This window comes from Hypanus sabinus, chromosome 14, assembly GCF_030144855.1.
Source record: "Hypanus sabinus isolate sHypSab1 chromosome 14, sHypSab1.hap1, whole genome shotgun sequence".
In the NCBI taxonomy this organism is placed as follows: Eukaryota; Metazoa; Chordata; class Chondrichthyes; order Myliobatiformes; family Dasyatidae; genus Hypanus; species Hypanus sabinus.
In genome coordinates this window covers 91234104-91257259 of record NC_082719.1, presented here as the reverse complement: position 1 = coordinate 91257259, position 23156 = coordinate 91234104, and the positions used below count along the sequence as shown (strand labels likewise).

The 23156-nt window shown below is 41.1% G+C and overlaps 1 protein-coding gene across 12 annotated transcripts in view; it reads left to right on the top strand.

The window, feature by feature from the left end:
• Nucleotides 1-23156, top strand: part of ubap2a (ubiquitin associated protein 2a) — a 113340-nt gene that overhangs the window by 31736 nt on the left and 58448 nt on the right. For 10 of the 12 annotated variants that reach the window (XM_059989624.1, XM_059989623.1, XM_059989622.1 and 7 more), the window contains exons 5-11: nucleotides 2184-2334; nucleotides 2421-2498; nucleotides 14035-14092; nucleotides 15233-15315; nucleotides 15417-15469; nucleotides 20605-20678; nucleotides 21922-22105. In XM_059989624.1, the coding sequence (XP_059845607.1) occupies nucleotides 2184-2334; nucleotides 2421-2498; nucleotides 14035-14092; nucleotides 15233-15315; nucleotides 15417-15469; nucleotides 20605-20678; nucleotides 21922-22105 (681 nt within the window). The remainder of the gene's footprint in view (nucleotides 1-2183; nucleotides 2335-2420; nucleotides 2499-14034; nucleotides 14093-15232; nucleotides 15316-15416; nucleotides 15470-20604; nucleotides 20679-21921; nucleotides 22106-23156) is intronic. The other 2 variants (XM_059989617.1, XM_059989625.1) reach the window with 1 other exon arrangement.

The window sequence follows — 23156 nt, the reverse complement described above, 5'->3', positions numbered from 1 at the left end:
CCAATGATGATTTGTTGTGTCATATTAAAGAGGGTGAGTATTTATGCAATCAGTTATTTTGTGTTTTATATTTGTAAAATATTTAGATCCCTTTGTAGAGATCTGTTTTCACTTTGACACAAGAGTCTTTCTGTTGATCAGTATCAACAGAACCAAATTAAATCCACTGTGATTTAATGTTGTAAAACAATAGAACATGAAAACTTCCAAGAGGGGTGAATATGTTTTATAGGTACTGTATATTCCACCAATAATTAGACAATGAATGTTAAGGTCCTGGGTTATTGAGGATCAGAGGATGTGACCCAGTGGACCTTAAATGTGGCGTCACGGGAACAAGAACAAAAGAGAACCTTGCTTTAGGACAAGAAATTTCGACAGGAGTGATGTACCATCCTGAGGGTAGTTGGAGTTTGGATTGCTCTGAGAGGGTGGTGGAGGTAAAGACACCCCCAAGCACTTAAGGCGTAGAAGAATAGTGTTAGGCAATGAGATTAGAGGTCAGCATGCTCATGGTGGGCTGAAGGATCTTTCTATGCCATGTGGCACTCATTGTTTCTGTTTGCGTTAAAATTTTGAGATTGGGAGTGTTTAGCTTGCATGTGATGTGATTCAACATGACTCGATAAAGTATGTTGTAGTACAAAGAGGATCTCTACTTCATCACACAAGTCGAGCCTAATTATTGTAATGGAATAATGAAACTCAAATGAGCCACACACTCAGCTTGTTTATGTGGCAAAGGGGAACACTGGATCCAAATAACATTTTCAAAAAGTTAGCAAGAGTTTTTATGGTAACCGTCAACTTGAATTAAGGCAAGGATTTAACATATGGTACATAATCACAATTACTTAGTAACTATATATTGAAGGTGATATCAGAAGTCCTCTGAAGGACCATGTAATTGAAAATAATGGACATGGATCCCTGTATTACTGTCACCATGGTAACAATGGCCTTAACTGAGGAAAGATATTTTTGGAATGTGCATAAGCGCAAGAGGATCCTTCAGGGAAAGTGATTTCAGAAAACATTAGTCTTCTTTGGTTTGGAGATATCAGCTGAATATGTATGCATTGTTGAAACTGTTTTATCATTTCCTTATGCATTTTAAAAAAAAAGGCGTCCTTGTACAATTGGCGTTAGTGTATGGACCACACCAGTAAAGTGATTGGCATTTCTCTCTTGTCTTCTACTGTTCTTAGATCAAACAAGTAAAGTACTTCATCATTTGATCTTGTATCAGTAATTCTCTTGCTCTGCAATCGGCCGACTGTGAATTAGTTTAGTTCTGTATTACAGATTGTTCAACTAATTTATTGTGACAGGTACAATGGCACTTTTTTGAGAAATTTGAATAGCTTCCACTGCACTCTTCACCACCAATCCCTACACTGACACCAGCTCCTCCAGTTGGTTACCAAACTAATCATGAAATAAAAGGATAGTTGATAAAGTAGTAGAATTATTTGAAGCAGTTTAAATATTAAAAGTTTATGACTGAACTAATATCTGAAATATGATTTTGGGGTTTGTTTGGCTGTATCTGATAAATTTCAAGAGATGCAACAATTATTTTTTCTGATGACTTTGGCTGCATTCTTGGAAAAATACATGGGATGACGTTGAGGGAATCGTAATCAGGTTTATTATTGCCATCTTATATAATGGAAAGCTTGTTGTTTTGGTGCAGCAGTGAAATACAAAGACATAAAATTACCATAAGTTACAAAAATAAATACAAGCAAATAGATAATGAGATGTTGTTCTGGATAATTCAGAAGTCTGAATACAGAGGGTTAATAGCCGTTTCTGAATCGTTCAGGCTCCTGTACCACCTTCCTGATGGTAGTAATGGGAAGAAGGCATGTCCCTAATGGTAATGGATGCTGCTTTCTGGAGGCACAGCCTCTTGAAGATGTACTTGAGAGCAGGGAAGATTGTATCATGAAGGAGCTGGCTATGAATGATGAACGTTATTTGATTGACTAATTGACTCCTTGTAATGAAATAATGAATTCAAGTGGGCTGGTGAAAACTTCTGAGGTTTCGCAGGCACTTGTATTTTGATAATCTCAATAATAATATAGCCACTCTAGTATTCTCTTCATGTAAATTCACTTTTTAAAAATCTAAAATGAATTGTTACGCAAGTAATGTACAGGTATGTTTTCATGCAGAACTCATGGGAGACTGTAGGTAAAAAGAAGAGTCTTGGAACAGTGAAGGATAATCTGGAAAATAAGGAAAAAAATAAGCGTGGAGATAAAGAAACCAGTCAGGTTCGTGGGAGCTCTACTAGACGGGGAAAAGCAAGTCGTGGGAGGGAATGTAAGTATAGCACAGAAGTTGTAAAAGTAATCTAGTTGATAAATGTGCCTTTACTGTTGTTGAAATTTCTAATTTTCAAATTGCAGACAAACTTGAAGAAAATGGTGTGGACATCAGCCCTGGTGATCGGCACTCAGAACGAAGTAGGCGTGCACGTGGCCGAGGTGAGAGTAATTTAGAACTCTTTAGTTATCTTTTATTTTGTAATGCCATGCTGCCATGAGTGTCAATAAAGTATTAATATGTGCAAAAGAGCCACTGGTCCAAAAGCTCATAATAACCTATTTAATCAAAGTATGGACCTTCCCATTGAAAACTTGTATAATTTCTGGGGTAAAGCAAAATCAGTTGAGGAATTCATCTTGAGTAATCAAATGTGGAGCACAAGGCATTGCTCCCTTTCTTAGCTTATCCGCCAAGCTAGTGTTAGAATCCATTTTGCCAGCTTGCTGTGGCTCCCATTTGTCTCCCTTTGTCAGAAGACTTACCAAAGTCCCTGTTGACTACATTAACCAATGTCACTTGCATCAAATCAATACACTTTGTTTGCACTTAGAAATATTCAATTGATTAGATTAGATCTTTCCCTACAAAAAAAACATGGTGATTATATAACCATATAACAATTACAGCACGGAAACAGGCCATCTTGGCCCTTCTAGTCCATGCCGAACACTGACTCTCACCTAGTCCCACTGGCCCGCACTCAGGCCATAACCCTCCATTCCTTTCCTGTCCATATACCTATCCAATTTTACTTTAAATGACAATACCGAACCTGCCTCTACCACTTCTACTGGAAGCTTGTTCCACACAGCTACCACTCTCTGCATAAAGAAATTCCCCCTCGTGTTACCCTTAAACTTTTGCCCCCTAACTCTCAACTCATGTCCTCGTTTGAATCTCCCCTACTCTCAATGGAAAAAGCCTATCCACGTCTCTATCTAGCCCCCTCAAAATTTTAAATACCTCTATAAGTCTCCACTCAACCTTCTACGATCCAAAGAATAAAGACCTAACTTGTTCAACCTTTCCCTTAAACTTAGGTGCTGAAACCCAGGTAACATTCTAGTAAATCTTCTCTGTACTCTCTCTATTTTTTTTGATGTCTTTCCTATAATTTGGTGACCAGAACTGTACACAATACTCCAAATTCAGCCTTACCAATGCCTTGTACAATTTTAACATTACATCCCAACTCCTATACTCAATGCTCTGATTTATAAAAGCCAGCATACCAAAAGCTTTCTTCACCACCCTATCCACATGAGATTCCACCTTCAGGGAATTATGCACCATTATTCCTAGATCACTCTGTTCTACTGCATTCTTCAGTGCCCTACCATTTACCATGTATGTTCTATTTGGATTATTCCTACCAAAATGTAGCACCTCACACTTACCAGCATTAAACTCCCATCTGCCATCATTTAGCCCACTCTTCTAACTGGCCTAAATCTCTCTGCAAGCTTTGAAAACCTACTTCTTTATCCACAGCGCCACCTACCTTAGTATCATCTGCATACTTACTAATCCAATCTTTTGATTAGTCCCTGATTTTTGACTTCCCAACTGTAGATTTATCCTGTCTCTTAACCTTAGCCAACAACGTCCTTTTAACTTTTTAGAATCACAGGCATGTAATTACCTGGTTTATCTGTGCTGCCTTCTGGAATAAAAGTAGCACATTTATTGTTTTATAATCATCTAGTTCCTCAACTGTGGTTAACAGAGATTTTAAAATTTCTGCTGGAGCCCCAGCAATATCTTCCTGTAACTTATTGCAGCCTTAGAAATCTCATCAGGCCCTGGGGGGTGGGGTCTGCTTTTAATGGTTAATGTTTCAGTTCTGCTGCTTCCTGTAAATTTTCCAGCCACAATGTCCTTGAGGAATATGAATAAAACATATTTATTTAACACCCATGTTCTACAGTCTCTGACACCAAGCGCAATTATCCTTTGGTATCTAATGGTGTCTGCTCTTTTCCTGGTAGTCCTCATCCTATAATATACTTTAAAACATATCCTATATTCAATACAAGCTGTTTATCCTATTACAAATCGCAGGTATTGGAAATCCAAGCAATATGCACAAAATGCTGGAGGAATTCAGCAGCCCAATCAGCATCTATGGAAAAGAGTACAGTTGGAGTTTTGGGCCGAGACCCTTCATCAAGACAGGAGGAAAAAATATGAGGAGTCAGGATAAGAAAGTTGGGGGAGGGGAGGAAGAAATGCAAGGTGATAGGTGAAATCATTGGGGGTGGAGTAAAAAGCTAGAAAGTTGATTGGTAAAAGAGATACAGGGCTGGAGAAGGGATAATCTGATAGGAGAGAACAGAAGGCCATGGAAGAAAGAAAAGGGGGAGGACACCAGAAGGAGGTGATGGGCAGGTAAAGAGATACGGTGAGAGAGGGGAGTGGGGAGTGGTCGAGGGGGTGTGGAGAGATAACTGGAAGTTTGAGAAATCTAAGTTCAGACCATCAGATTGGAGTGTATCCAGATGGATTACAAGGTGTTGCTCCTCCAAACTGCTTTTTCTGGTGGACGAGAGCGTGGGTGCTCAGCGAAGTGGTCTTCCAATTTACATCGGGTCTCACCAATATACTGGAGGCCATGGCAGGAGCACCGGATACTAAGTGACCCCAATAGACTCATAGGTGAAGTGTCGCCTCACATAGAAGGACTGTTTGGAGCTCTGAATGGTAGTGAGGGAGGAGGTGTAGGGGTAGCTGTAGCACTTGTACCATTTACAAGGATAAATGCCAAGAGGGAGGTCAGTGGGGAGGGACAAATGGGCAAGGGAGTTGTGTAGGGAGCAATCCCTGTAGAAAGCTGAAAGTGCGGGTGGGACAGAAGCGGCCAGTGAAGGAGTGGAGTTTTGAGGCTTTGGCTGGAGAGGAGATGAAGGACAAGCTTCCTCCCAGTGAGGTAGGCTTGGTAAGTTTCTTTAATTTAATAAACTTGGGAGTTGGTAATGGAGGCAGTAGATAGGGCAGTCCAGTGCTCTGATGGTAGGATGTGGGAAGTCAGTGACAGCACAATTGTCTCTGATGACTCCACCTGCAAAAGGTGCATCCAGCTGCAGCTCCTGTCAAATCGAGTTAGGGAACTGGAGCTGGATGAACTTTGGATCATTCAGGAAGCAGAGGCAGTAATAGATCGGAGTTTCAGGGGGACAGTCACTCCTAAAAGTCAGGAGATGGGTAACTGGGTGACTGTCAGGAGAGGGAAGGGGAATAGACAGAAAGAGCAGAGTACCCCTCTGACCGTTCCCATCAACAATAAGTATACTGTTTTGGATACCGTTGGTGGGAACGATCTACCAGCGACAAGTTGTAGTAGTTGCGTCTCTGGCACCGAGACTGGACCCTCAGCTCAGAAAGGAAGGAGGGAAAAGAGGAGAGCGGTAGTGATAGGGGATTCGATAGGGGGACAGTTAAGAGGTTCTGTGAGAGAGATCGAGAATCCCAGATGGTCTGTTGCCTCCCTGGTGCCAGGGTCCGCGAGATCTCGGATAGAGCTCTTGGTATTCTCAAGAGGGGGTGAGCAGCCAGATGTTGTGGTCCACGTGGGGACCAATGACATAGATAGGACTAGGGATGAGGTCCTGGAGATGGAATATAGGGAGTTAGGAAAGTTAAAAAGCAGGACCTCAGGGGTGTTAATCTGGGGATTGCTGCCTGTGCCGCAAGACAGAGAGGGTAGGAACAGGATGTAATGGCAGATGAATGCATGGCTGAGGAATTGGTGCAGGGGGCAGGGGTTCAGATTTTTGGATCTTTGGGATCTCTTCTGGGGAAGGTCTGACCTGTACAAAAAAGACAGGCTGCACCTGAACTGGAAAGGGACCAATATCCTGTGGCAGGTTTGCTAGAGCTGTTGGGGAGGGTTTAAACTAGTTTGGCATGGGGGTGGGAATCAGAATGTGAGTGCAGAGATTAAGGTAGAAGGACAAGGGCATGATGCTATGTGTTGTAAGTTGGTGAGGAAGGACAGACGGGACAAAACAGCAAAGTCAACACGGTTTTGTGCGTGTTAGGTCATGTTTAACAAATCTATTAGAGTTTTTCGAGGCAGTTACAAGGAAAGTGGATGAAGGGAAGGCAGTGGATGTTGTCTATATGGACTTCAGTAAGACCTTTGACAAGGTCCCACATGGGAGGTTAGTTAGGAAGATTCAGTCATTAGGTATGCATGGTGAGGTAGTAAATTGGATTAGACATTGGCTCAATGGGAGAAGTCACAGAGTGGTAGTGGAGGATTGCTTCTCTGAGTGGAGTACTACGACTAGTGGTGTGCCACAGGGATCAGTGCTGGGTCCGTTGTTATTTGTCATCTATATCAATGATCTGGATGATGATGTGGTAAATAAGATCAGCAACTTTGCTGATGATACAAAGATTGGAGGTGTAGTGGTCGTGTGATGGAAAATAACTGGTTCTTTGAGTCTCAACGGTAGAGGCCTGGACACACACAGTTTTAATGATAAGGGATTTATTTACAAGGGGAAGTCGGGTCAACACAAGCAACTACAATACACAGGAAGCGGTGTGGGGACAGGGTACGGTTACACAAAGAACAAGGGACAAGCACTACAACAGCTATCCCCCTTGACCTTGGATAGCTGCAGCTCCCTTACCAGGACAAACAATAGACCTTCCCAAGCATAAATCAATGCACTTACCTCCAATGTGGTGGTCTGTAAGAGAGGTCCAGCCAAGGCCAAGTCTCACCTTTTAAAGCATGGGGCTGGGCGAGATAATCCAATTAAGGTGACCAGTAATTTCGGTGTGCATTGATTAGTTGGGAGGGGCCAAATGTTGATTGGCATGTGGTGTGTCCTCCGACCAGCCAGGTGGCAGTGCATCTGTCACGTGGCCGGTATCTCTGGATACACGTGGACAGTGAGGAAGGTTTTCAAAGCTTGCAGAGGGATTTGGACCAGCTGGAAAAATGGGCTGAAAAATGGCAGATGGAGTTTAAAACAGGCAAGTGCGAGGTATTGCACTTTGGAAGGGAAAACCAAGGTAGAACCTACAAGGTAAATGGTAGGGCACTGAGGAGTGCAGTAGAACAGAGGGATCTGGGAATACAGATACAAAATTCCCTAAAAGTGGAGTCACAAGTAGATAGGGTACTAAAGAGAGTTTTTGGTACATTGGCCTTTATAAGTCAAAGTATTGAGTATAAGAGTTGGAATGTGTTCTATTGTCTATTGTTATGGTGAGGTTGTATAAGACATTGGTGAGACCGAATTTGGAGTATTGTGTGCAGTTTTGGTCACCGAATTACAGGAAGGATATTAATAAGGTTGAAAGAGTGCAGAAAAGGTTTACAAGGATGTTGCCCGGGACTTGAGAAACTGAGTTACAGAGAAAGGTTGAATAAGTTAGGACTTTATTCCCGGCAGCATAGAAGAATGAGGGGAGATTTGATAGAGGTATATAAAATTATGATGGGTATAGATAGAGTGAATGCAAGCAGGCTTTTGCCACTGAGGTTAGGGGAGAAAAAAAGGAGGACATGGGTTAAGGGTGAAGGGGGAAAAGTTTAAAGGAACATTAAGGGGGGGCTTCTTGACACAGAGTGGTGGGAGTGTGGAATGAGCTGCCAGATGAAGTGGTAAATGCAGGCTCACTTTTAACATTTAAGAAAAACTTGGACAAGTACATGGATGAGAGGTGTATGGAGGGATATGGTCCAGGTACAGGTCAGTGGGACTAGGCAGAAAAATGGTTTGGCACAGTCACGAAGGGCCAAAAGGCCTGTTTCTGTGCTGTAATGTTCTATGATTTTATAAATGTAGCCAAAAGGAGTTGAAATGTGTCTATTTCAACGCTAGGAGTATTTGGAATAAAGGAGATGAACTTAGAGCATGGATCAGTACTTGAAACTATGATGATGGGGCTGTTACTGAAACTATGATGATGGGGCTGTTACTGAAACTGGGCAGGAGGAAGAGCAGGATTGCTGATGCACGTACCGGAGTTTAGGTGTTTTAGAAGGAATAGGATGGGAGGTAGAATGTGGGGGGGGGGGGGGTGTTACATTACTGCTACATCACGGCTATAGAAAGGCAGGACGCTGCAGAGGGAGTGTCTACTCAGTCAGTGTGGGTGGAAGTCAGAAATAGGAAGGGGTCAATCACTGTGCTTGGAGTAGTCTGTAGGCCCCCAAATAGGCCTTGGGACACGGAGGAGCAGATAAGCAGGTAGATTTTAGAACGGTGCAGGAAATACAGGGTTGTAGTTATAGGTGATTTCAATTTCCCTCATATTGACTGGCACCTCCTGACTGCAAGGGGATGGGGCTGAATTTGTTAGGTGTGTTCAAGAAGGATTCCTGATATAGTATGTAGACCAGCCAACGAGAGGAGAGGCTGTACTGGATCTAATTCTGGGTAATGAACCTGGACAAGTGGCAGACCTCTTGGTGGGAAAGCATTTTGTTGAGAATGACTAAGGGAACTCCCTTAGCTTCAGCATAGCTATGGAAAAGGATAAAAACAGACAAAATAGGAAAGTGCTTATCTGGGAAAGGGCTAACTCTGAAGGGGCAAGGCAGGAACTAGCGAGAGTAAATTGGAAACATGTTCAAGGGTGAAAGCACAGAAGTAATGTGGAGGAAGTTTAGGGACCACTTGTGCTGGGTTCAGGATAGATTTGTCCCACTGAGACGTGGAAAAATGGTAGGAAAAGGGAACCGTGGCTGACGAAACACGTGAGGCAACTCGTCAAGAGGAAGAAGGAAGCATAAGTTAGACATAAGAAGCAGAAAGCAGGAGGGGCTCATGAGAAATATAGGGTAGCCAGGAAGGAACTTAAGAAAGGACTTATGAGAGCTCGAAGGGGGCATGAGAAGGCCTTGGCATGTAGGATTAAGGAGAACCCCAAGGTGTTCTATGCCTATGTGAAGAACAGAAGGATGACAAGAATGAAGGTGGGGCTGATAAAGGATAAAGAAGGCAACATGTGCCAGGAGGTTGGGGAGGTCCTAAATGAATACTTTGCTTCAGTATTCACAAGTGAAAAGGACCTTGATCAGGGTGAGGTCGAAATAGAACAGGCCTGTGTGCTGGACAATGTGGAGATTAAGGAAGAAGTGGTGTTGGATCTTCTTAAAAACATCAAGATTGTTAAGTCCCCAGGACCAGATGTTGCTGGGGGGAAGTGAGAGAAGAGATTGCTAGAGCAGTAGCTATGATCTTTGAATCCTCTTTGGCTGCAGGGGAGTTGCTGGAGGATTGGAGAATGGCAAATGTAGTTCCCTTCTTTGAAAAAGGTAATAGGCAGAATCCTGGGAACTATAGACGGGTGAGTCTTATGTCAGTGGTCTGCAAACTATTGGAAACGATTCTTAAGGATAGGATCTACGAGCATTTGGAGAGGTACGGTCTACTCAAGCATAGTCAACATGGCTTTTTGAAGGGAAGGTCGTGCCTCACGAGCCTAATTGAGATTTTGGAAGAGGTAACAAAAGAACTTGATGAGGGGTAGGGCAGTAGATGTGGTCTACATGGATTTTAGCAGGGCATTTGACAAGGTCCCCCACGAGAGACTCATCCAGAAAGTCATGAGGCAGGGGATCAGTGGAACCTTGGCTCTTTGGATGAAAAATTGGCTTACAGGAAGAAAGCAGAGGGTAGTAGTGGAAGGAAAGTATTCTGCCTGGAGGTTGGTGACTTGTGGAGTGCTGCAAGGATCTGTCCTGGGACCCTGCTCTTTGTGAATTTTATAAATGACCTGGATGAAGAGGCAGAAGGATGGGTGAATAAGTTTGCGGATAACACGAAGATTGGAGGAGTTGTGGGTGGAGCTGTAGGTTGTCGAAGGTTACAAGAGGATATAGACAGGCTGCAGAGTTGGGCAGAAAAGTGGCAGATGGAGTTCAATCAGGATAAGTGTGAGGTGATGCATTTTGTAAGGACAAACCAGAAGGCTGAGTACAGAGTTAATGGTTGGTTACTTAAGAGTGGATGAACAGAGGAACCTTGGGGTTCAAATCCATACATCCCTCAAGGTCACTGCACAGGTTGATAGGGTAGTTAAGAAGGTCTATTGCAGGGGTCAGCAACCTTTACCACTGAAAGAGCCACTTGGACCCGTTTCCCACAGAAAAGAAAACACTGGGAGCCGCAAAACCCGTTTGACATTTAAAATGAAATAACACTGCATACAACGTTTTGTTTTGCCTTTATGCTATGTATAAACAAACTATAATGTGTTGCATTTATGAAATTGATGAACTCCTGCAGAGAAAACGAAATTACATTTCTGCATGCAACAAAAACATTTTGAACTCCGAAAAAAAGACGTTGGGCTGAAGGTTACTTTTAAGTAAAATACTCAACGTCTATTTGAGTCCTTCTTGTATTTATGAAAAACGCCAAACTTAAATTTGCCGCCAGCAGCAAACCAAAAATAACGTCAGCCAGCTGTCAACCTGAAAAATAAAAGGACTATTTCACTGAACAATGAAAACATATGAATATACGTAAAATAATAGGCAATTAAAACATTTATCATACTTGGTCAGGTTGACTCACACCTGACAATGCAGTCGTATTCAGTAGGGATGGATCGATGCTTAGGGGAGTGACCGGGAAGGATAATGTGTTTTTTTCCTCTCTGAACTCACAGAAGCGTTTCCCAAACGTTGTTTGCATTGCAATGATTGCAGAATGTAAATACTCCGAATTTATCATGTCGTGACCTTGTTTGAACTCTCTCAAATTGGGGAAGTGAGACAATGTGCCTTTCTGTAAATCTCTGGCAAGCAACGTCAACTTGCGCTCGAATGCCAAAACATCCTCCAACATGTGCAGGGCTGTTCGTCCTTACCCCGTTGAAGAGCTGTGTTCAGCGTGTTCAGGTGCGCTGTCATGTCTACCATGAAGTGTAGCTTTTCCAGCCACTCTGGCTGTTCCAGCTCAGGAAAGGTGAGCCCTTTGCTGCGCAGGAAAGTTTTCTCTTCTTCCAGACATGCGACAAAGCGTTTCAGCACCTCCCCTCTGGACAGCCAGCGATAAAAACACGTTGTAGCGGTTGCTACACGCAGTCAGTAAACTGCAGTCAAAGATAGCTTTATTCGAACTAAACAGCCTTGCTTTTAAGCCTCCCTCAACCCGCCCCCCATGGGCGCGGATGCTGCAAAAGGCACGTACTCACAAACCCCCGTAGGCTATCTCCCTTAGCCTGAGCGCTGGCTAATTGTGAGCCGGTTCGGATGTGTCAGGAAATGGGTCGCCACAACGTCTTATTTAGATTGTACAAGATCACCATAATCTTCAAATTTAGAATTACATTTCAAAAACTAACAAACTAACATAAAATACATTTTAATTAAATACTGACCATGTAGCGGTGTGCTACACGCAGCGCTAAAATTACGACACAGAGTCGGTAACTGCAGTCGAAGGAAAAAACTTTATTCGAAATCTTCAGCCTCACTTTTAAGCCTCCCTCAACCTGCCCCCCATGGCGCAGAGGCTCCAAAGCTCTGTGCTCGCAAACCCCCGTAGGCTATCTAATAGTGAGTCGGTTCGGATGTGCCAGGAAAAGGGTCACCACAACCAATTATTTCCCAAAGCAACAGGGAGCCGCAGCACAGACGTAAAAGAGCCACATGTGGCTCCGGAGCCGCGGGTTGCCGACCCCCGGTCTATTGGATGCTAGGCTTCATTAACGGGGATTGAGTTCAAGAGTAGAGAGGTCTTGTTGCAACTCTACAAATCTCTGGTGAGACCACACTTAGAGTACGTGTTCAGTTCTGGTCACCTCATAGGAAGGATGTGGATGCTATGGAGAGGGTGCAGAGGGGATTTACCAGGATGTTGCCTGGATTGGAAAACAAGTCTTATGAGGTAAGGTTAGCAGAGCTGGGACTTTTCTCTTTGGAGCATAGAAGGATGAGAGGGGACTTGATAGAGGTCTACAAGATTATGAAAAGCACAGATAAGGTGGATAGCCAGTACCTGTTTCCCAGGGCACAAATAGCAAACACTAGAGGGCATATGTACAAAGTTAAGGGAGGGAAGTTTAGGGGAGACATCAGGGGTAAGTTTTTTACACAGAGGGTTGTGGGTGCCTGGAATGACTTGCCAGGAATGGTGGTGGAGGCTAAAACATTAGGGGTATTTAAGAGCCTCCCGGACAGGGACATGGATGAAAGAAAAATAGATGGTTATGGAGTATTGTGGGTTTAGTACTTTTTTTTAAGTAATAAGTGGGTCGGGACAACATGGAGGGCTGAAGGGCCTGTACTGTGCTATAGTATTCTAGTCTAGTGTTCTAGAAAGATGCGCTTTGTGGTGGGATCTGTTGGAGATGGCAGAAGTTGAGGAGAATTATGGCTGGGGTGATGGATGAAGATATGATGAACCCTGTCCCTGATGGGGTGGTGAGGGTAGATGTGCGCAAAATGAAAGAGATTGCAGTTGAGGGCAGTGTTAATGGTGGAGGAAGGGAAGCCCCTTTCTTTGAAGGAGGAGGACATCTCTTTAGTTCTGGAATGCTCTTTCCACCAGAAAAAGCAGGATCTTCCAGTGGCCGCCCATTTTAATTCCACTTCCCATTCTCATTCCAATTTGTCAGCCCATGGCCATCTCTGTTGTCATGATGAGACTGCACTTGGGTTGGAGGAGTAACACCTATATCTGCCTGATGGCATGAACATAGATTCCTTGAATAACCCCTACCCCTTTCACCATTCCCCATCCTCCTTATCTCACCATATCTTACCTGCCCATCACCTCCCTCTGGTGTTCCTCCCCCTTTTCTTTCTTCCATGGCCTTCTGTCCTCTCCTATCAGATTCCCCCTTCTCCAGCTATTTCTTTCACAAATCAATCTCCTAGCTTTTCACCCCACCCCTGTCTGACCTATCATCTTGTGTTTCTACTTTCCCTCCCCCACCTTTTTATTCTGACTCTTCATTGTTTTTTTGCCCTCAGATTTGATGAAGGGACTTGGCCTGAAAAGTTGACTGTACTCTTTTTCCATAGATGCTGACTGACCTACTGAGCTCCTCCAGCATTTTGTGTGTGTGTTGCTTGTTTACTAATCCTTTTTAGAGATTATTTATCCATACAAAATTATTTTGGTTTCTTGTGTCCTTCCCAAAGCTTGAATTTGCACTGTTAATTGTGAAATAGAATGGTCAACTCTGCTGTAAAGTTCTTGACTTTTGTGATGTATTTGCATCACTTTGCCTTCAGCCACTACTGCACATTGAATTTGATTTTTAAATATTGACAGCCACCTTCAGCATTGGTGACTTTGGTAGTTTAGCCACTGCCTGTGTAGTTATTTTTATTCTGATCAATTCTGAAATTTTTCTGATAAACCTGCCTGATCTTCATGAAATCTTGTGAGGGGGTGCGAGGACAATGAGTCTTTTAATCAGGAATTCTGTGCACTGATGCACTTAAATTGTTGATGATGCAGACTGCTGTTCAAGCACTGATAGAATACTGGCATCCTGGTGGTTGACATCCAAAAATGTTTTATCCTGTTAATAATGGTTATTTCTTAGGACCCTAACAACTCCCAATCAAGGGTAAAGTTTGCCAGTTAGCTGCTGCCTCTAATTCTGTGTTTTCCATCGATTAAAGTCAGTGTTGATATTAGATTACAGTATGAGAACCTGGAGCCACAAGTTAATTTTGTACATTTAATTGCCATTTTGTTAAATTTACAGGATATAGTGGGCGTAGTAGAGGTAGGGGAGCAGCAAGATTTTCAGCGCAAGGAATGGGGTAAGCATATTAAAGTGAAGTCTGATTCTGAATTGTTTATAACTTGTATTACTAAAATTGCTTACTCCATTAATGTTAGATTTTCACAACAGAATTTCCTTCATACTTTTCAAATTTTCTGGTCAAATTTAGTGTAATTCATTGTAATTCACTCTTACTGATTATATGGAGAAAGAAATGGGTGCTTCATTGCACATAGACATACATATGGTGCAGAAAGATATAAATGATGAAGGCAATATAAAGGGACTCAGGAAAAACTAGAAAATTGTATTCAGAGTTTTCTTTCTTTTTACTAAAGCTCTTTGTCCTTTGGTGCTGTGATTCTCTCTGTTTATGTTATTAAAAACAAATTAAATTATGTTGGTTTTTGACTGGTTATTGTTTAGGAGGTGATGTATTGAAATACATCAATTTTAATGTAGCATATGGCTTGATTCATTTCTCATGCCATGATGTGCAAAACAATATTTGTACTGAAATGCTAATCATTAATAATTCTGGGCCAAGCAGTGAACTCTTGTGTAGCATCAGAGCAGTTATCTTCTGTTTAAAATGCTATTGAAATTATTAAGTTTGTTTTTGATGGCTGCAGAACTATGTCAATGTGTGTTTGAATCATTTTGTTTACAAAATACTTTTCATTACCATCAAATGGTATGGGGGAATAGAGTGAAAAAGATTCACAATTGCCTATTTTAAAACATGGTTGTATTTTCTCCTTGAATGCATTCCATTCCACAGAGAACATTCCGGTTCTGTATAAAACTACTTTTAAAATAAATTTTATTAACTTTTACACAGTGTACATTCAGGACAAGCACCTTAATTTGAGCGATGGATATTCAGCTATGCGCACTGAACTGCTAAAATGGATATATTGATTAAAAGATGAGACTTTTACAACAATGACCAAGGACTAAATTCTGCAACTTCAGTATAATTTTTGAGGCCATCAATTTGTATTAGTTTGTTTATGTATTTAAATAGTAAAATATCTATCTCTATCAGCTAAATGTTAATTTATTAAACAATTAAATTAAATGGTAACTAACAGTGAACGACTTCTTTAAAAATGATTGGAGAATGTTTAAATTATCAAACAGTTGATTTCAATTAGTGCTTTTTTCAAATGTACAGAACCTTCAACCCTGCAGACTACCCAGATTCTACAACTGATGAGACATCTGAAATTTGGGAATCAGGTCAAAACAATGGAACGGGTAGGAATATATTTGTTTAAAACATTTTTTTATCTTGAATGTTGCAAAATTTCAGTTTGTATTGCTGAATTGTGTATGCGTTGTATCTATTCGTTTTTCAGGTACCTGGCAAAATTCCATGGAGGACTGGGTCAGTGAAGACTGGAATGAAGATGTAAGTATGAGTCACATTTATAAATAAAAATAATTTTAATCTACTTTTTTGCTACTTCAAGATTGCTGGAATGATACAGTTTGTTTATTGTATTTTGCAGAGTCAGTAAAACGGTTATACTTAGCAATGATTAATAGTTTTTGAGTGAACCATTGAGATTCAGTTACATCACTTGGTTTAGTTTTTCTCATGTATCCAGGAAATCGCTTAAGTTCCACATGAATGCAGTTCAATCTTTTAGTCAGTTTAGTATGCTGTAGTAAATTTAGTTAAGTTGAAAAATATGTCTTTTGATTAATAGCAGCTGTTGCAAGTATCTTGTGATTTGACATTGACACCAATATAATCCAAATAGGGAGAGCAAAAGGAACACTATCTCTAATCTGGATATTAAATGACTACATTACACATGGTATTCTGCTAGTGCATTAGTGCTCTGTGGCAGAGCTGTCGTTTCCAGGGGAATGGTAAAAGTAATTACATATTATGTGATCTTTTGAGTTCCTGCAGAGTTGTAACTCATTGAGTTTGTTTGATATTTTTACACAAAATAATAATGTAACTCTAGACTTCCCAATAATTTTGTTGTTTTTTTACTGTATTGAATTTTTAAAGCACTCCCTCGGGTATATTCCCCATTAGATAGGCACATCAATAGGGATGCTGAGAGGAATATGTGCCGAGCATGAGCAAATGGTATTAGTTTAGGTGGTCACCTTTATCTGCATGGACGAGTTGGGCTGTAGTGCCTGCTTCTGCACTGAATTACCCTGTGACTCAATCAATATGTTGTGGGCCCAGATTAGATTAGCTGTTATGTGCACACAAGGAACTTTATGCTCTGCACAGCAGAGCCATTGTGCAACGGTGGTTGACCTTTGCCTTTCTGAAGTCCTATAATCATCTTTTTGTCCACGTTGAGGCTTGTGTTGTTCTCACAGCATTTGACAAGTCTTTCTACCTCCTCTCTGTGTTGGTTCATCATTATTGCTTATAAGGCCAGCCAGTATAGTATCATCAGTGTACTTAATGATACCATTTGAGTTGGATCTGGCAATTCAGTCGTGTGTCAGCAGCATGAGCAGCAGTGGGCTGAACACAGTCCTGGATGGGCAGCAGTTGTCAGTGTGATAGAGATTGAGATGTAACTGCTAACTCAAACTCACTGGGGTCTTTCTGTCAAGAAGTCCCAAGATCCAGTTACAGACTGTTGATCTCTTTGTAATCTCCTTGCATTCTTTTCTTGACTTAATTCTACTTAGAACTTGAAAAAGAAAGAATAGCCACTTAAAGTAGAGAGATGGAAAACTAGTTCTAAGAAATAAGTTCACCACTTGTTAAAAGCATCTGTGGAAAAGGAGAAGGAAGTGGGTGCAGAGACCCCTGTGGCCATTCCCCTCAGCAACAGGTATACCCCTTTGGATACTGCTATGGAGGGGTTGACCTATCTGGGCCAGGCAGCAGCAGCCAGACCAATAGCACTGTGGTCGGCTCTGAGCCTCAGAAGGGTAGGGTGAAGTCAGGCAGAGCAATTGTCACAGGGGACTCGATAGTTAGATAGGAGATCCTGCAGTAGCTATAGATGCACCAGTGTGTTGCCTCCTGGGTGCTAGGGTCCAGGATGTCTCTGAGCAGTTGCAGAATATTCTTGAAGGCAAGGGTAAGCAGCCGAAGGTTGGTACTGTTGACATCGGGTGGAAAGGTGAAGAGGTCCTGCACCTTTAGGGAGTTTAGGGAGTTAGGAAACAGGCTGAAGAGCAAGACCTCCAGCGTGCTAATCTTCAGATTTCTCCCAGTGCCTCAAGCTAGTGAAGGTCAGAACAAGAAGATAGCGCAGATGAATGAGTGGCTGAGGAGATGGTGCAGAGGGCAGGATTCAAGTTCTTGGATCATTGGAACCTTTTCTGGGGAAAGGGCGACCTGTACAAATATCCTGGGAGGGAGGTTTTATAAAGCTATTAGAGAGGGTTTAAACTAGATTTGCAGGGAGGTGGGAACTGAAGTGAAGAGGCAGAGGATGCAGCAGTTGGCGCACAAGTAGTGACAGCTTGTAGGGAGATTGTGAGGAAGGATAGGCAGATGATAGAGCAAAGAAGCACTCAGCCAGATGGTTTGAGATGTGTCTATTTTAATGTAAGAAGTATCACGAGCAAAGCGGATGAACTTACAGCATGGATCAATTTGTGGAACTATATATTGTGGCAATTGCAGAGACTTGGATGACTCAGTTGGCTGCTGAGTGTGCTAGGCTTTAGATGTTTAAAAAAGGGCAGGGAGGGAGGCAAAAGAGGTGGGGAATGGCATTGTTAATCAGGAATAGTAGCATGGCTACAGAAAAGGAGGAATTCATGGAGGGATGGTCTACTGAGTAATTGTGGGTGAAAGAAACAGGAAGCAATAATTCTACTGGGTGTTTTTTTTTATAGACCCCTCCCCCCATAGTAATAGACATCAAGGAACAGTTAGGGAGGCAGATTCTGGAACAGTGCAATAATAATAGGGTTGTTGTGATGGCTGATCTTTAATTTTCCTAATATTAACTGGCATCTCTTTAGAGCAAGGGGTTTAGATGGGGTGGAGTTTGTTAAGTGTGTTCAGGAAGGTTTCCTGGGAAATGAACCTGGGTAGGTGTCAGATCTTTTGGTGGGAGAGCATTTTGGAGATAGTGGTCACAACTCTTATCTCCTTTACCATAGCACTGTAGAAGGATAGGAGCAGAAAATTTGGGAAAACATTTAATTGGGGTAGGGGAAATGTGATGCTATTAGGCAAGAACTTTGGAACATAAATTGGGAGCAGATGTTCTCAGGAAAATGCACGGTAGAAATGTGACAAATTTTCAGGGAACATTTGCAGGGCCTGCTGCATAGGTTATGTTCTATTGAGGCAGGGAAAGGATGGTAGGGTAAAAGAGCCATGATGTACAAAGGATGTAGAAAATCTGGTTAAGGAAACAAAATCTTAGTAAAGGTTCAAGAAACTAGTTAGTATTGGAGCTCTAGAAAAGCTCCAGGAAGGTGCTCAAGAATGAAAATTGGATAGCTAGAAGGGGCCATGAGAAGGCCTTGGTGAGCAGGGTTAAGGAAAACCCCAAGGCATTCTTCAAGTATGTGAAGAACAAGAGGTTGAGAATAAGACCATTCAGGAGTGAGAGTGGAAATGTGCATGGAGCTGGAGGAGATAGTGGAGGTACTAATGAATACTTTGCTTCAGTATTCACCAGTGAATAGGACCGTGGCAATTCTGGGGATGATTTACAGTGGACTGAAATGCCTGAGTGTATAGACATTAAGAAGGAGGATGTGCTGGAGCTTTTAAAAGGTATTAAATTAGATAAATTGCTAGAACCACACGAGTTATACCCCAGGCTGCTGTGGGAAGTGAGTGAGGAGATTGGTGAGCCTCTGGTGATGGTCTTTGCATCATCAGTAGAGACAGGAGAAGTACCAGAGGATTGACAGGTTGCAGATGTTCTCTTGTTCAAGAAAGGGAGTAGTGATGACTCCCTGAGACCAGTGAGTCTTACTTCAGTGGTGGGCAAGTTGTTGGAAAAGATCCTGAGAGGCAGAATTTATGAGCATTTGGAGAGATAATCTGAATAGGGATAGTCAGCATGGCTTTGTTAAGGGCAAGTCATGCCTTACGAACCTGATTGAATTCTTTGAGGATGTAACAAAAGACATTGAAGGTAGAGCAATGGATGAAGTGTATGAATTTCAGTAAGGAATTTGATAAAGTTCCCTATGTGAGGCTCATTCAGAAAGTAATGAGGTATGGGATCCAAGGAGACCTTTCTTTGTGGATCCAAAATTGGCTTGACCACAGAAGGTAAAGGGTGGTTGTGGATAGTTCGTATTCTGCGTGGAGGGCGGTGACCAGTGGTGTTCTGCAGGCATCTATTCTGGGACCCCTCCTCTTTATATTTTTATAAATGACCTGGATGAGGAAGTAAAAGGGCAAATTTGCAGATGACACTAAAGTTGAGCGTTGTTGGAGGTTACAGCAGGACATCGATAAGATGCAGAATGGCTGAGAAGTGGCAGATGGAGTTCAACCCACTTATGTGTGAAGTGGCTCATTTTGGTAGGTCAAATATGATGGCAGAATATAGTATTATCGGTAAGATTATTGACAGTGTGGAAGATCAGCGAGGTTTTGGGATCTATGTCCATAGGATACTTGGCTGTTCTGCAGGTTGACAGTGTTAAGAAGGCGTATGGTGTGTTGGCCTTCAACTATGGGATTGAGTTCAAGAGCTGTGAGGTAATGTTAAAGCTAAGACCTTGGTTAGACCCCTCTTAGAGTACTGTGTTCAGTTCTGGTCACCTCATTTCAGTAAGGATGTGGATACAATAGAAAGAGTGCAGAGGAATTTACAAGGATGTTGCCTGGATTGGAGAGCATGCCTTATGAGAACAGATTGAGTGAACTTCGCCTTTTCTCTTTGGAGCGACAGAGGATGAGAGGTGACCTGATAGAGGTGTATAAAATGATGAGAGGCATTGATTGTGTGCAAAGTCAAAGGCTTTTTCCCAGGGGCTGAAATGGCTAAAACACAAAGGGCCATAGTTTTAAGGAGCTTGGAAGTAGGCACGGGGGATGTCAGAGGTAAGTTTTTCACAGTGGTGGGTGCATGGATGCACTGCTGGTGACGGTGATAGAGGCAGATGCAATAGGTTCTTTCAAGAGACTCTTAGGTACATGGAGCTTAGAAAAATAGAGAGCTATGCGGTAAGGAAGTTCTAGGCAGTTTTTGGATTAGGTTACATGGTCGGCACAACTTTGTGGGCTGAAAGGTCTGTAATGTGCTGTTGATTTTTTTAAATGTTTTTTGACAACCAGAATAAAACCTGCTTATGTCCATTTTTGACTGATACCTTGAATACTTTTTGAAAGATCTTGAAAATAGGGATTTGCAGATAGATAGCTGTGCTTTCCCCCTTAGTAGATGGTAGTGAAATCAACTTATTCCAAATAAAGATTTGAATCATAGGCTTTCCTAACAAGTGATCAGTTAAGTGGTTAGTTTAGTTGTCCTTTAGGGGAATTTAATGGTGTGCATTTAGAAACTAGTACTGTCTTAAAATTACGTTTGTGGGCATGAATAATCCTCTTACATGTGCATTTTTTTAAAGCAGCTTACAGAAACAAAAGTATTTACAGCCTCCACTGTTGCAGGAGTGGACAACCAAACCATACTTGGATCAAGGTATGAAATGTAGTCTTTCTTTTGCATTGATTAACCACTAAATATGCATATTATTCTGAAATTTCTGGATTGTGTAAGATACTGACATATATATTTTAAAATGACCATTGAAATTTGGAATGGCAGTATGATATCAGTTGTGAATTGATTATTGTGATTATATATTAATAGTTAATTTCAATATCCTTCTGAATATGATTTGAAACAGGCACTGTAAAGGCAATTGAATTCTGATTTTTAGCTAACAAATTTCCTTTAACTTCATACATTTATTGCTTTTACTTGAATTAGCTTTTGAAGTAATTTGAAATAAAACCAAGGTTCAAGTTCAAGATTTTCATTTTTCACTTGCAGCAGTATTTTGCTGATAGCTAAGTTGATTGCATTATGTCCAAGAAGTAACCTTTTCACATAACTCACTGCATCTACTAAATGACTCTTTTTTAATGATACTTCAGAAATTAAGATTTTTATTTATTTTGTTTAAATAATCTGCATTAATTAATGCTTGTTTGGGTGCAGCAGCTATGATCAAGAGCATTTATAGAAAATGATCTGCATTGTGCTCCTGAATGGGTTGATAAACATTAAACTAAAAAGCATCTTTAAGAAAATCTGATGAACACAATAGTAAATCAATAAAAACATTTGTATTCCAATTATTGTTTGCTTTTGAGATAGAATACTTTTTAGTCTTTCCTTCCCCTCACCTATCTGTAGCTAAATTGTCTTGTTTCTGTACCAATACAGAAGTAATCGCAGACAACGTGTAGTTCTACATGTTAACTTCCCTCCACCGAATATTCTGTTTGTAAGGTTTTCAACGTACTTTATTTTAAAGATGACTTAATTTTGTGTGTCTGTGTGCCTTCGTTGCTTCTGTTTTACTCAATGGCTAATATTTTGACAACAGAATCAAACAATCTTGAAGAATGCCTACTATCCTCTTGCTTTTCCTTGTTTGGACTTTTATGTAATACCATGCTGATTAGCATGTGATTTAATAAGATATTGCACTGAACTTGATGGTTGCAAATCTTTTTCATTTATTAAAATTATTTCCCTAATTTTAAAGGAAAGCACAGATTTCATTTTGGATAGCTGTGTCAGGATTATAAAACCAGACTTTTAAACAAAAAAGAAATTATCTTGAACCTAAAATGTTACTAGTGCCTCCTGAATCCATTTGCAATCCTTGCAGAACCTGTTAAAAGGTCTGAAAATAAATTTATCTTTTTTTAAGCACTGATCTAGCAACATTGCTTCAAAAGCCTTCAACTGGTACTGTAACAGAAAACAACTCGAGTGAAGCACCCCAACAGGCAAACCTCTCTCAGTCACTGGTGTTCACTAATTCCCAACATGATGATCCAATTTCATCGGTGGAAGGAAACTCCAATGCTGTGAATTCCTACTCTCAGAATCTGGTAAACCAAAAGAAAAGGCAAAATTGCTATATTTTGATATTTATTTTCTGTATAAATTAGAACAACTTCTAAAATGGCATGATAGACTTTTCTATGTTCTGTTGGAGTTGTTTTCTCATTCAGAACAGGTCTTCTGCAGCACTTGGGTTTGACCTTCTATTTTCTTCTAATCAGAAAATCAAGTTAAGCATATTCCCTTGTTTGGAATCTACAAATTCCCCCCCCCCCCCCCCCTTTTTTACATCTGGAGCAAAATGCTGCTTTGCTTTTTTTGGTTTATCATTGTCTTCCTAATTGTAGGAAGTTTTGATCCCATTAGTTTTATGTTGTAAGGCTTGTATTTCTGTAGCAGAAACGTTTCTTTGTTTTTATTTTGTGTGACTAAGAAGCTAAGGATGCAAGTGTTAGTGACACTGTGTTACTAATTTTCCACTGATGGACTTCAGCAATGACTTTGTCCAGGATAAGAGCTTGTATTAGAATGAATAGAATTGGGCCCTGGACCAAAGGAGAGTTTGTCCTTGAGGGGCACTTCCTTAGTATCAAGTGCTCCATTCTCAGTAAAATAAACTTGAGCTTCATCATTTTGTCCTTTCATTTAAGGATCCCCCAAAGCATTTGGGAAGGGGTGGTTGTTTTGACTCATTGAACATACATATGGACTAAGCTTCTGAGCAAAAATAAGATAAATTTATTATTCATGTGAGTACCATTCCAGGTGCTGCAAGCATGATTTTATTGCTTTTATTCTAGTTGCTGCTGCTAGTCAGTCAATTCCTTGATTAAATGTGCCTCAGAAAGAAATTGAGTTCAATCTTGTTCATGAATTTTGAAAGAAGACGATCTGAAGCTAAACTGCAGAACCAACACTTGCTTTTAGAAGTTACGTACTCAGGTTGGCTGTTTAGCATAAGCTCAGACTTCCAGTATTATCCTTGCTCTGAGTTTAATGAACTCTTTTAATAAATGTATTTGCATATTTCAAATAGCTATGCACAGAGTAGCTTGGTGACTAGTTTTGTGCGCAACATAAATTTAATGAGAAAGGTGA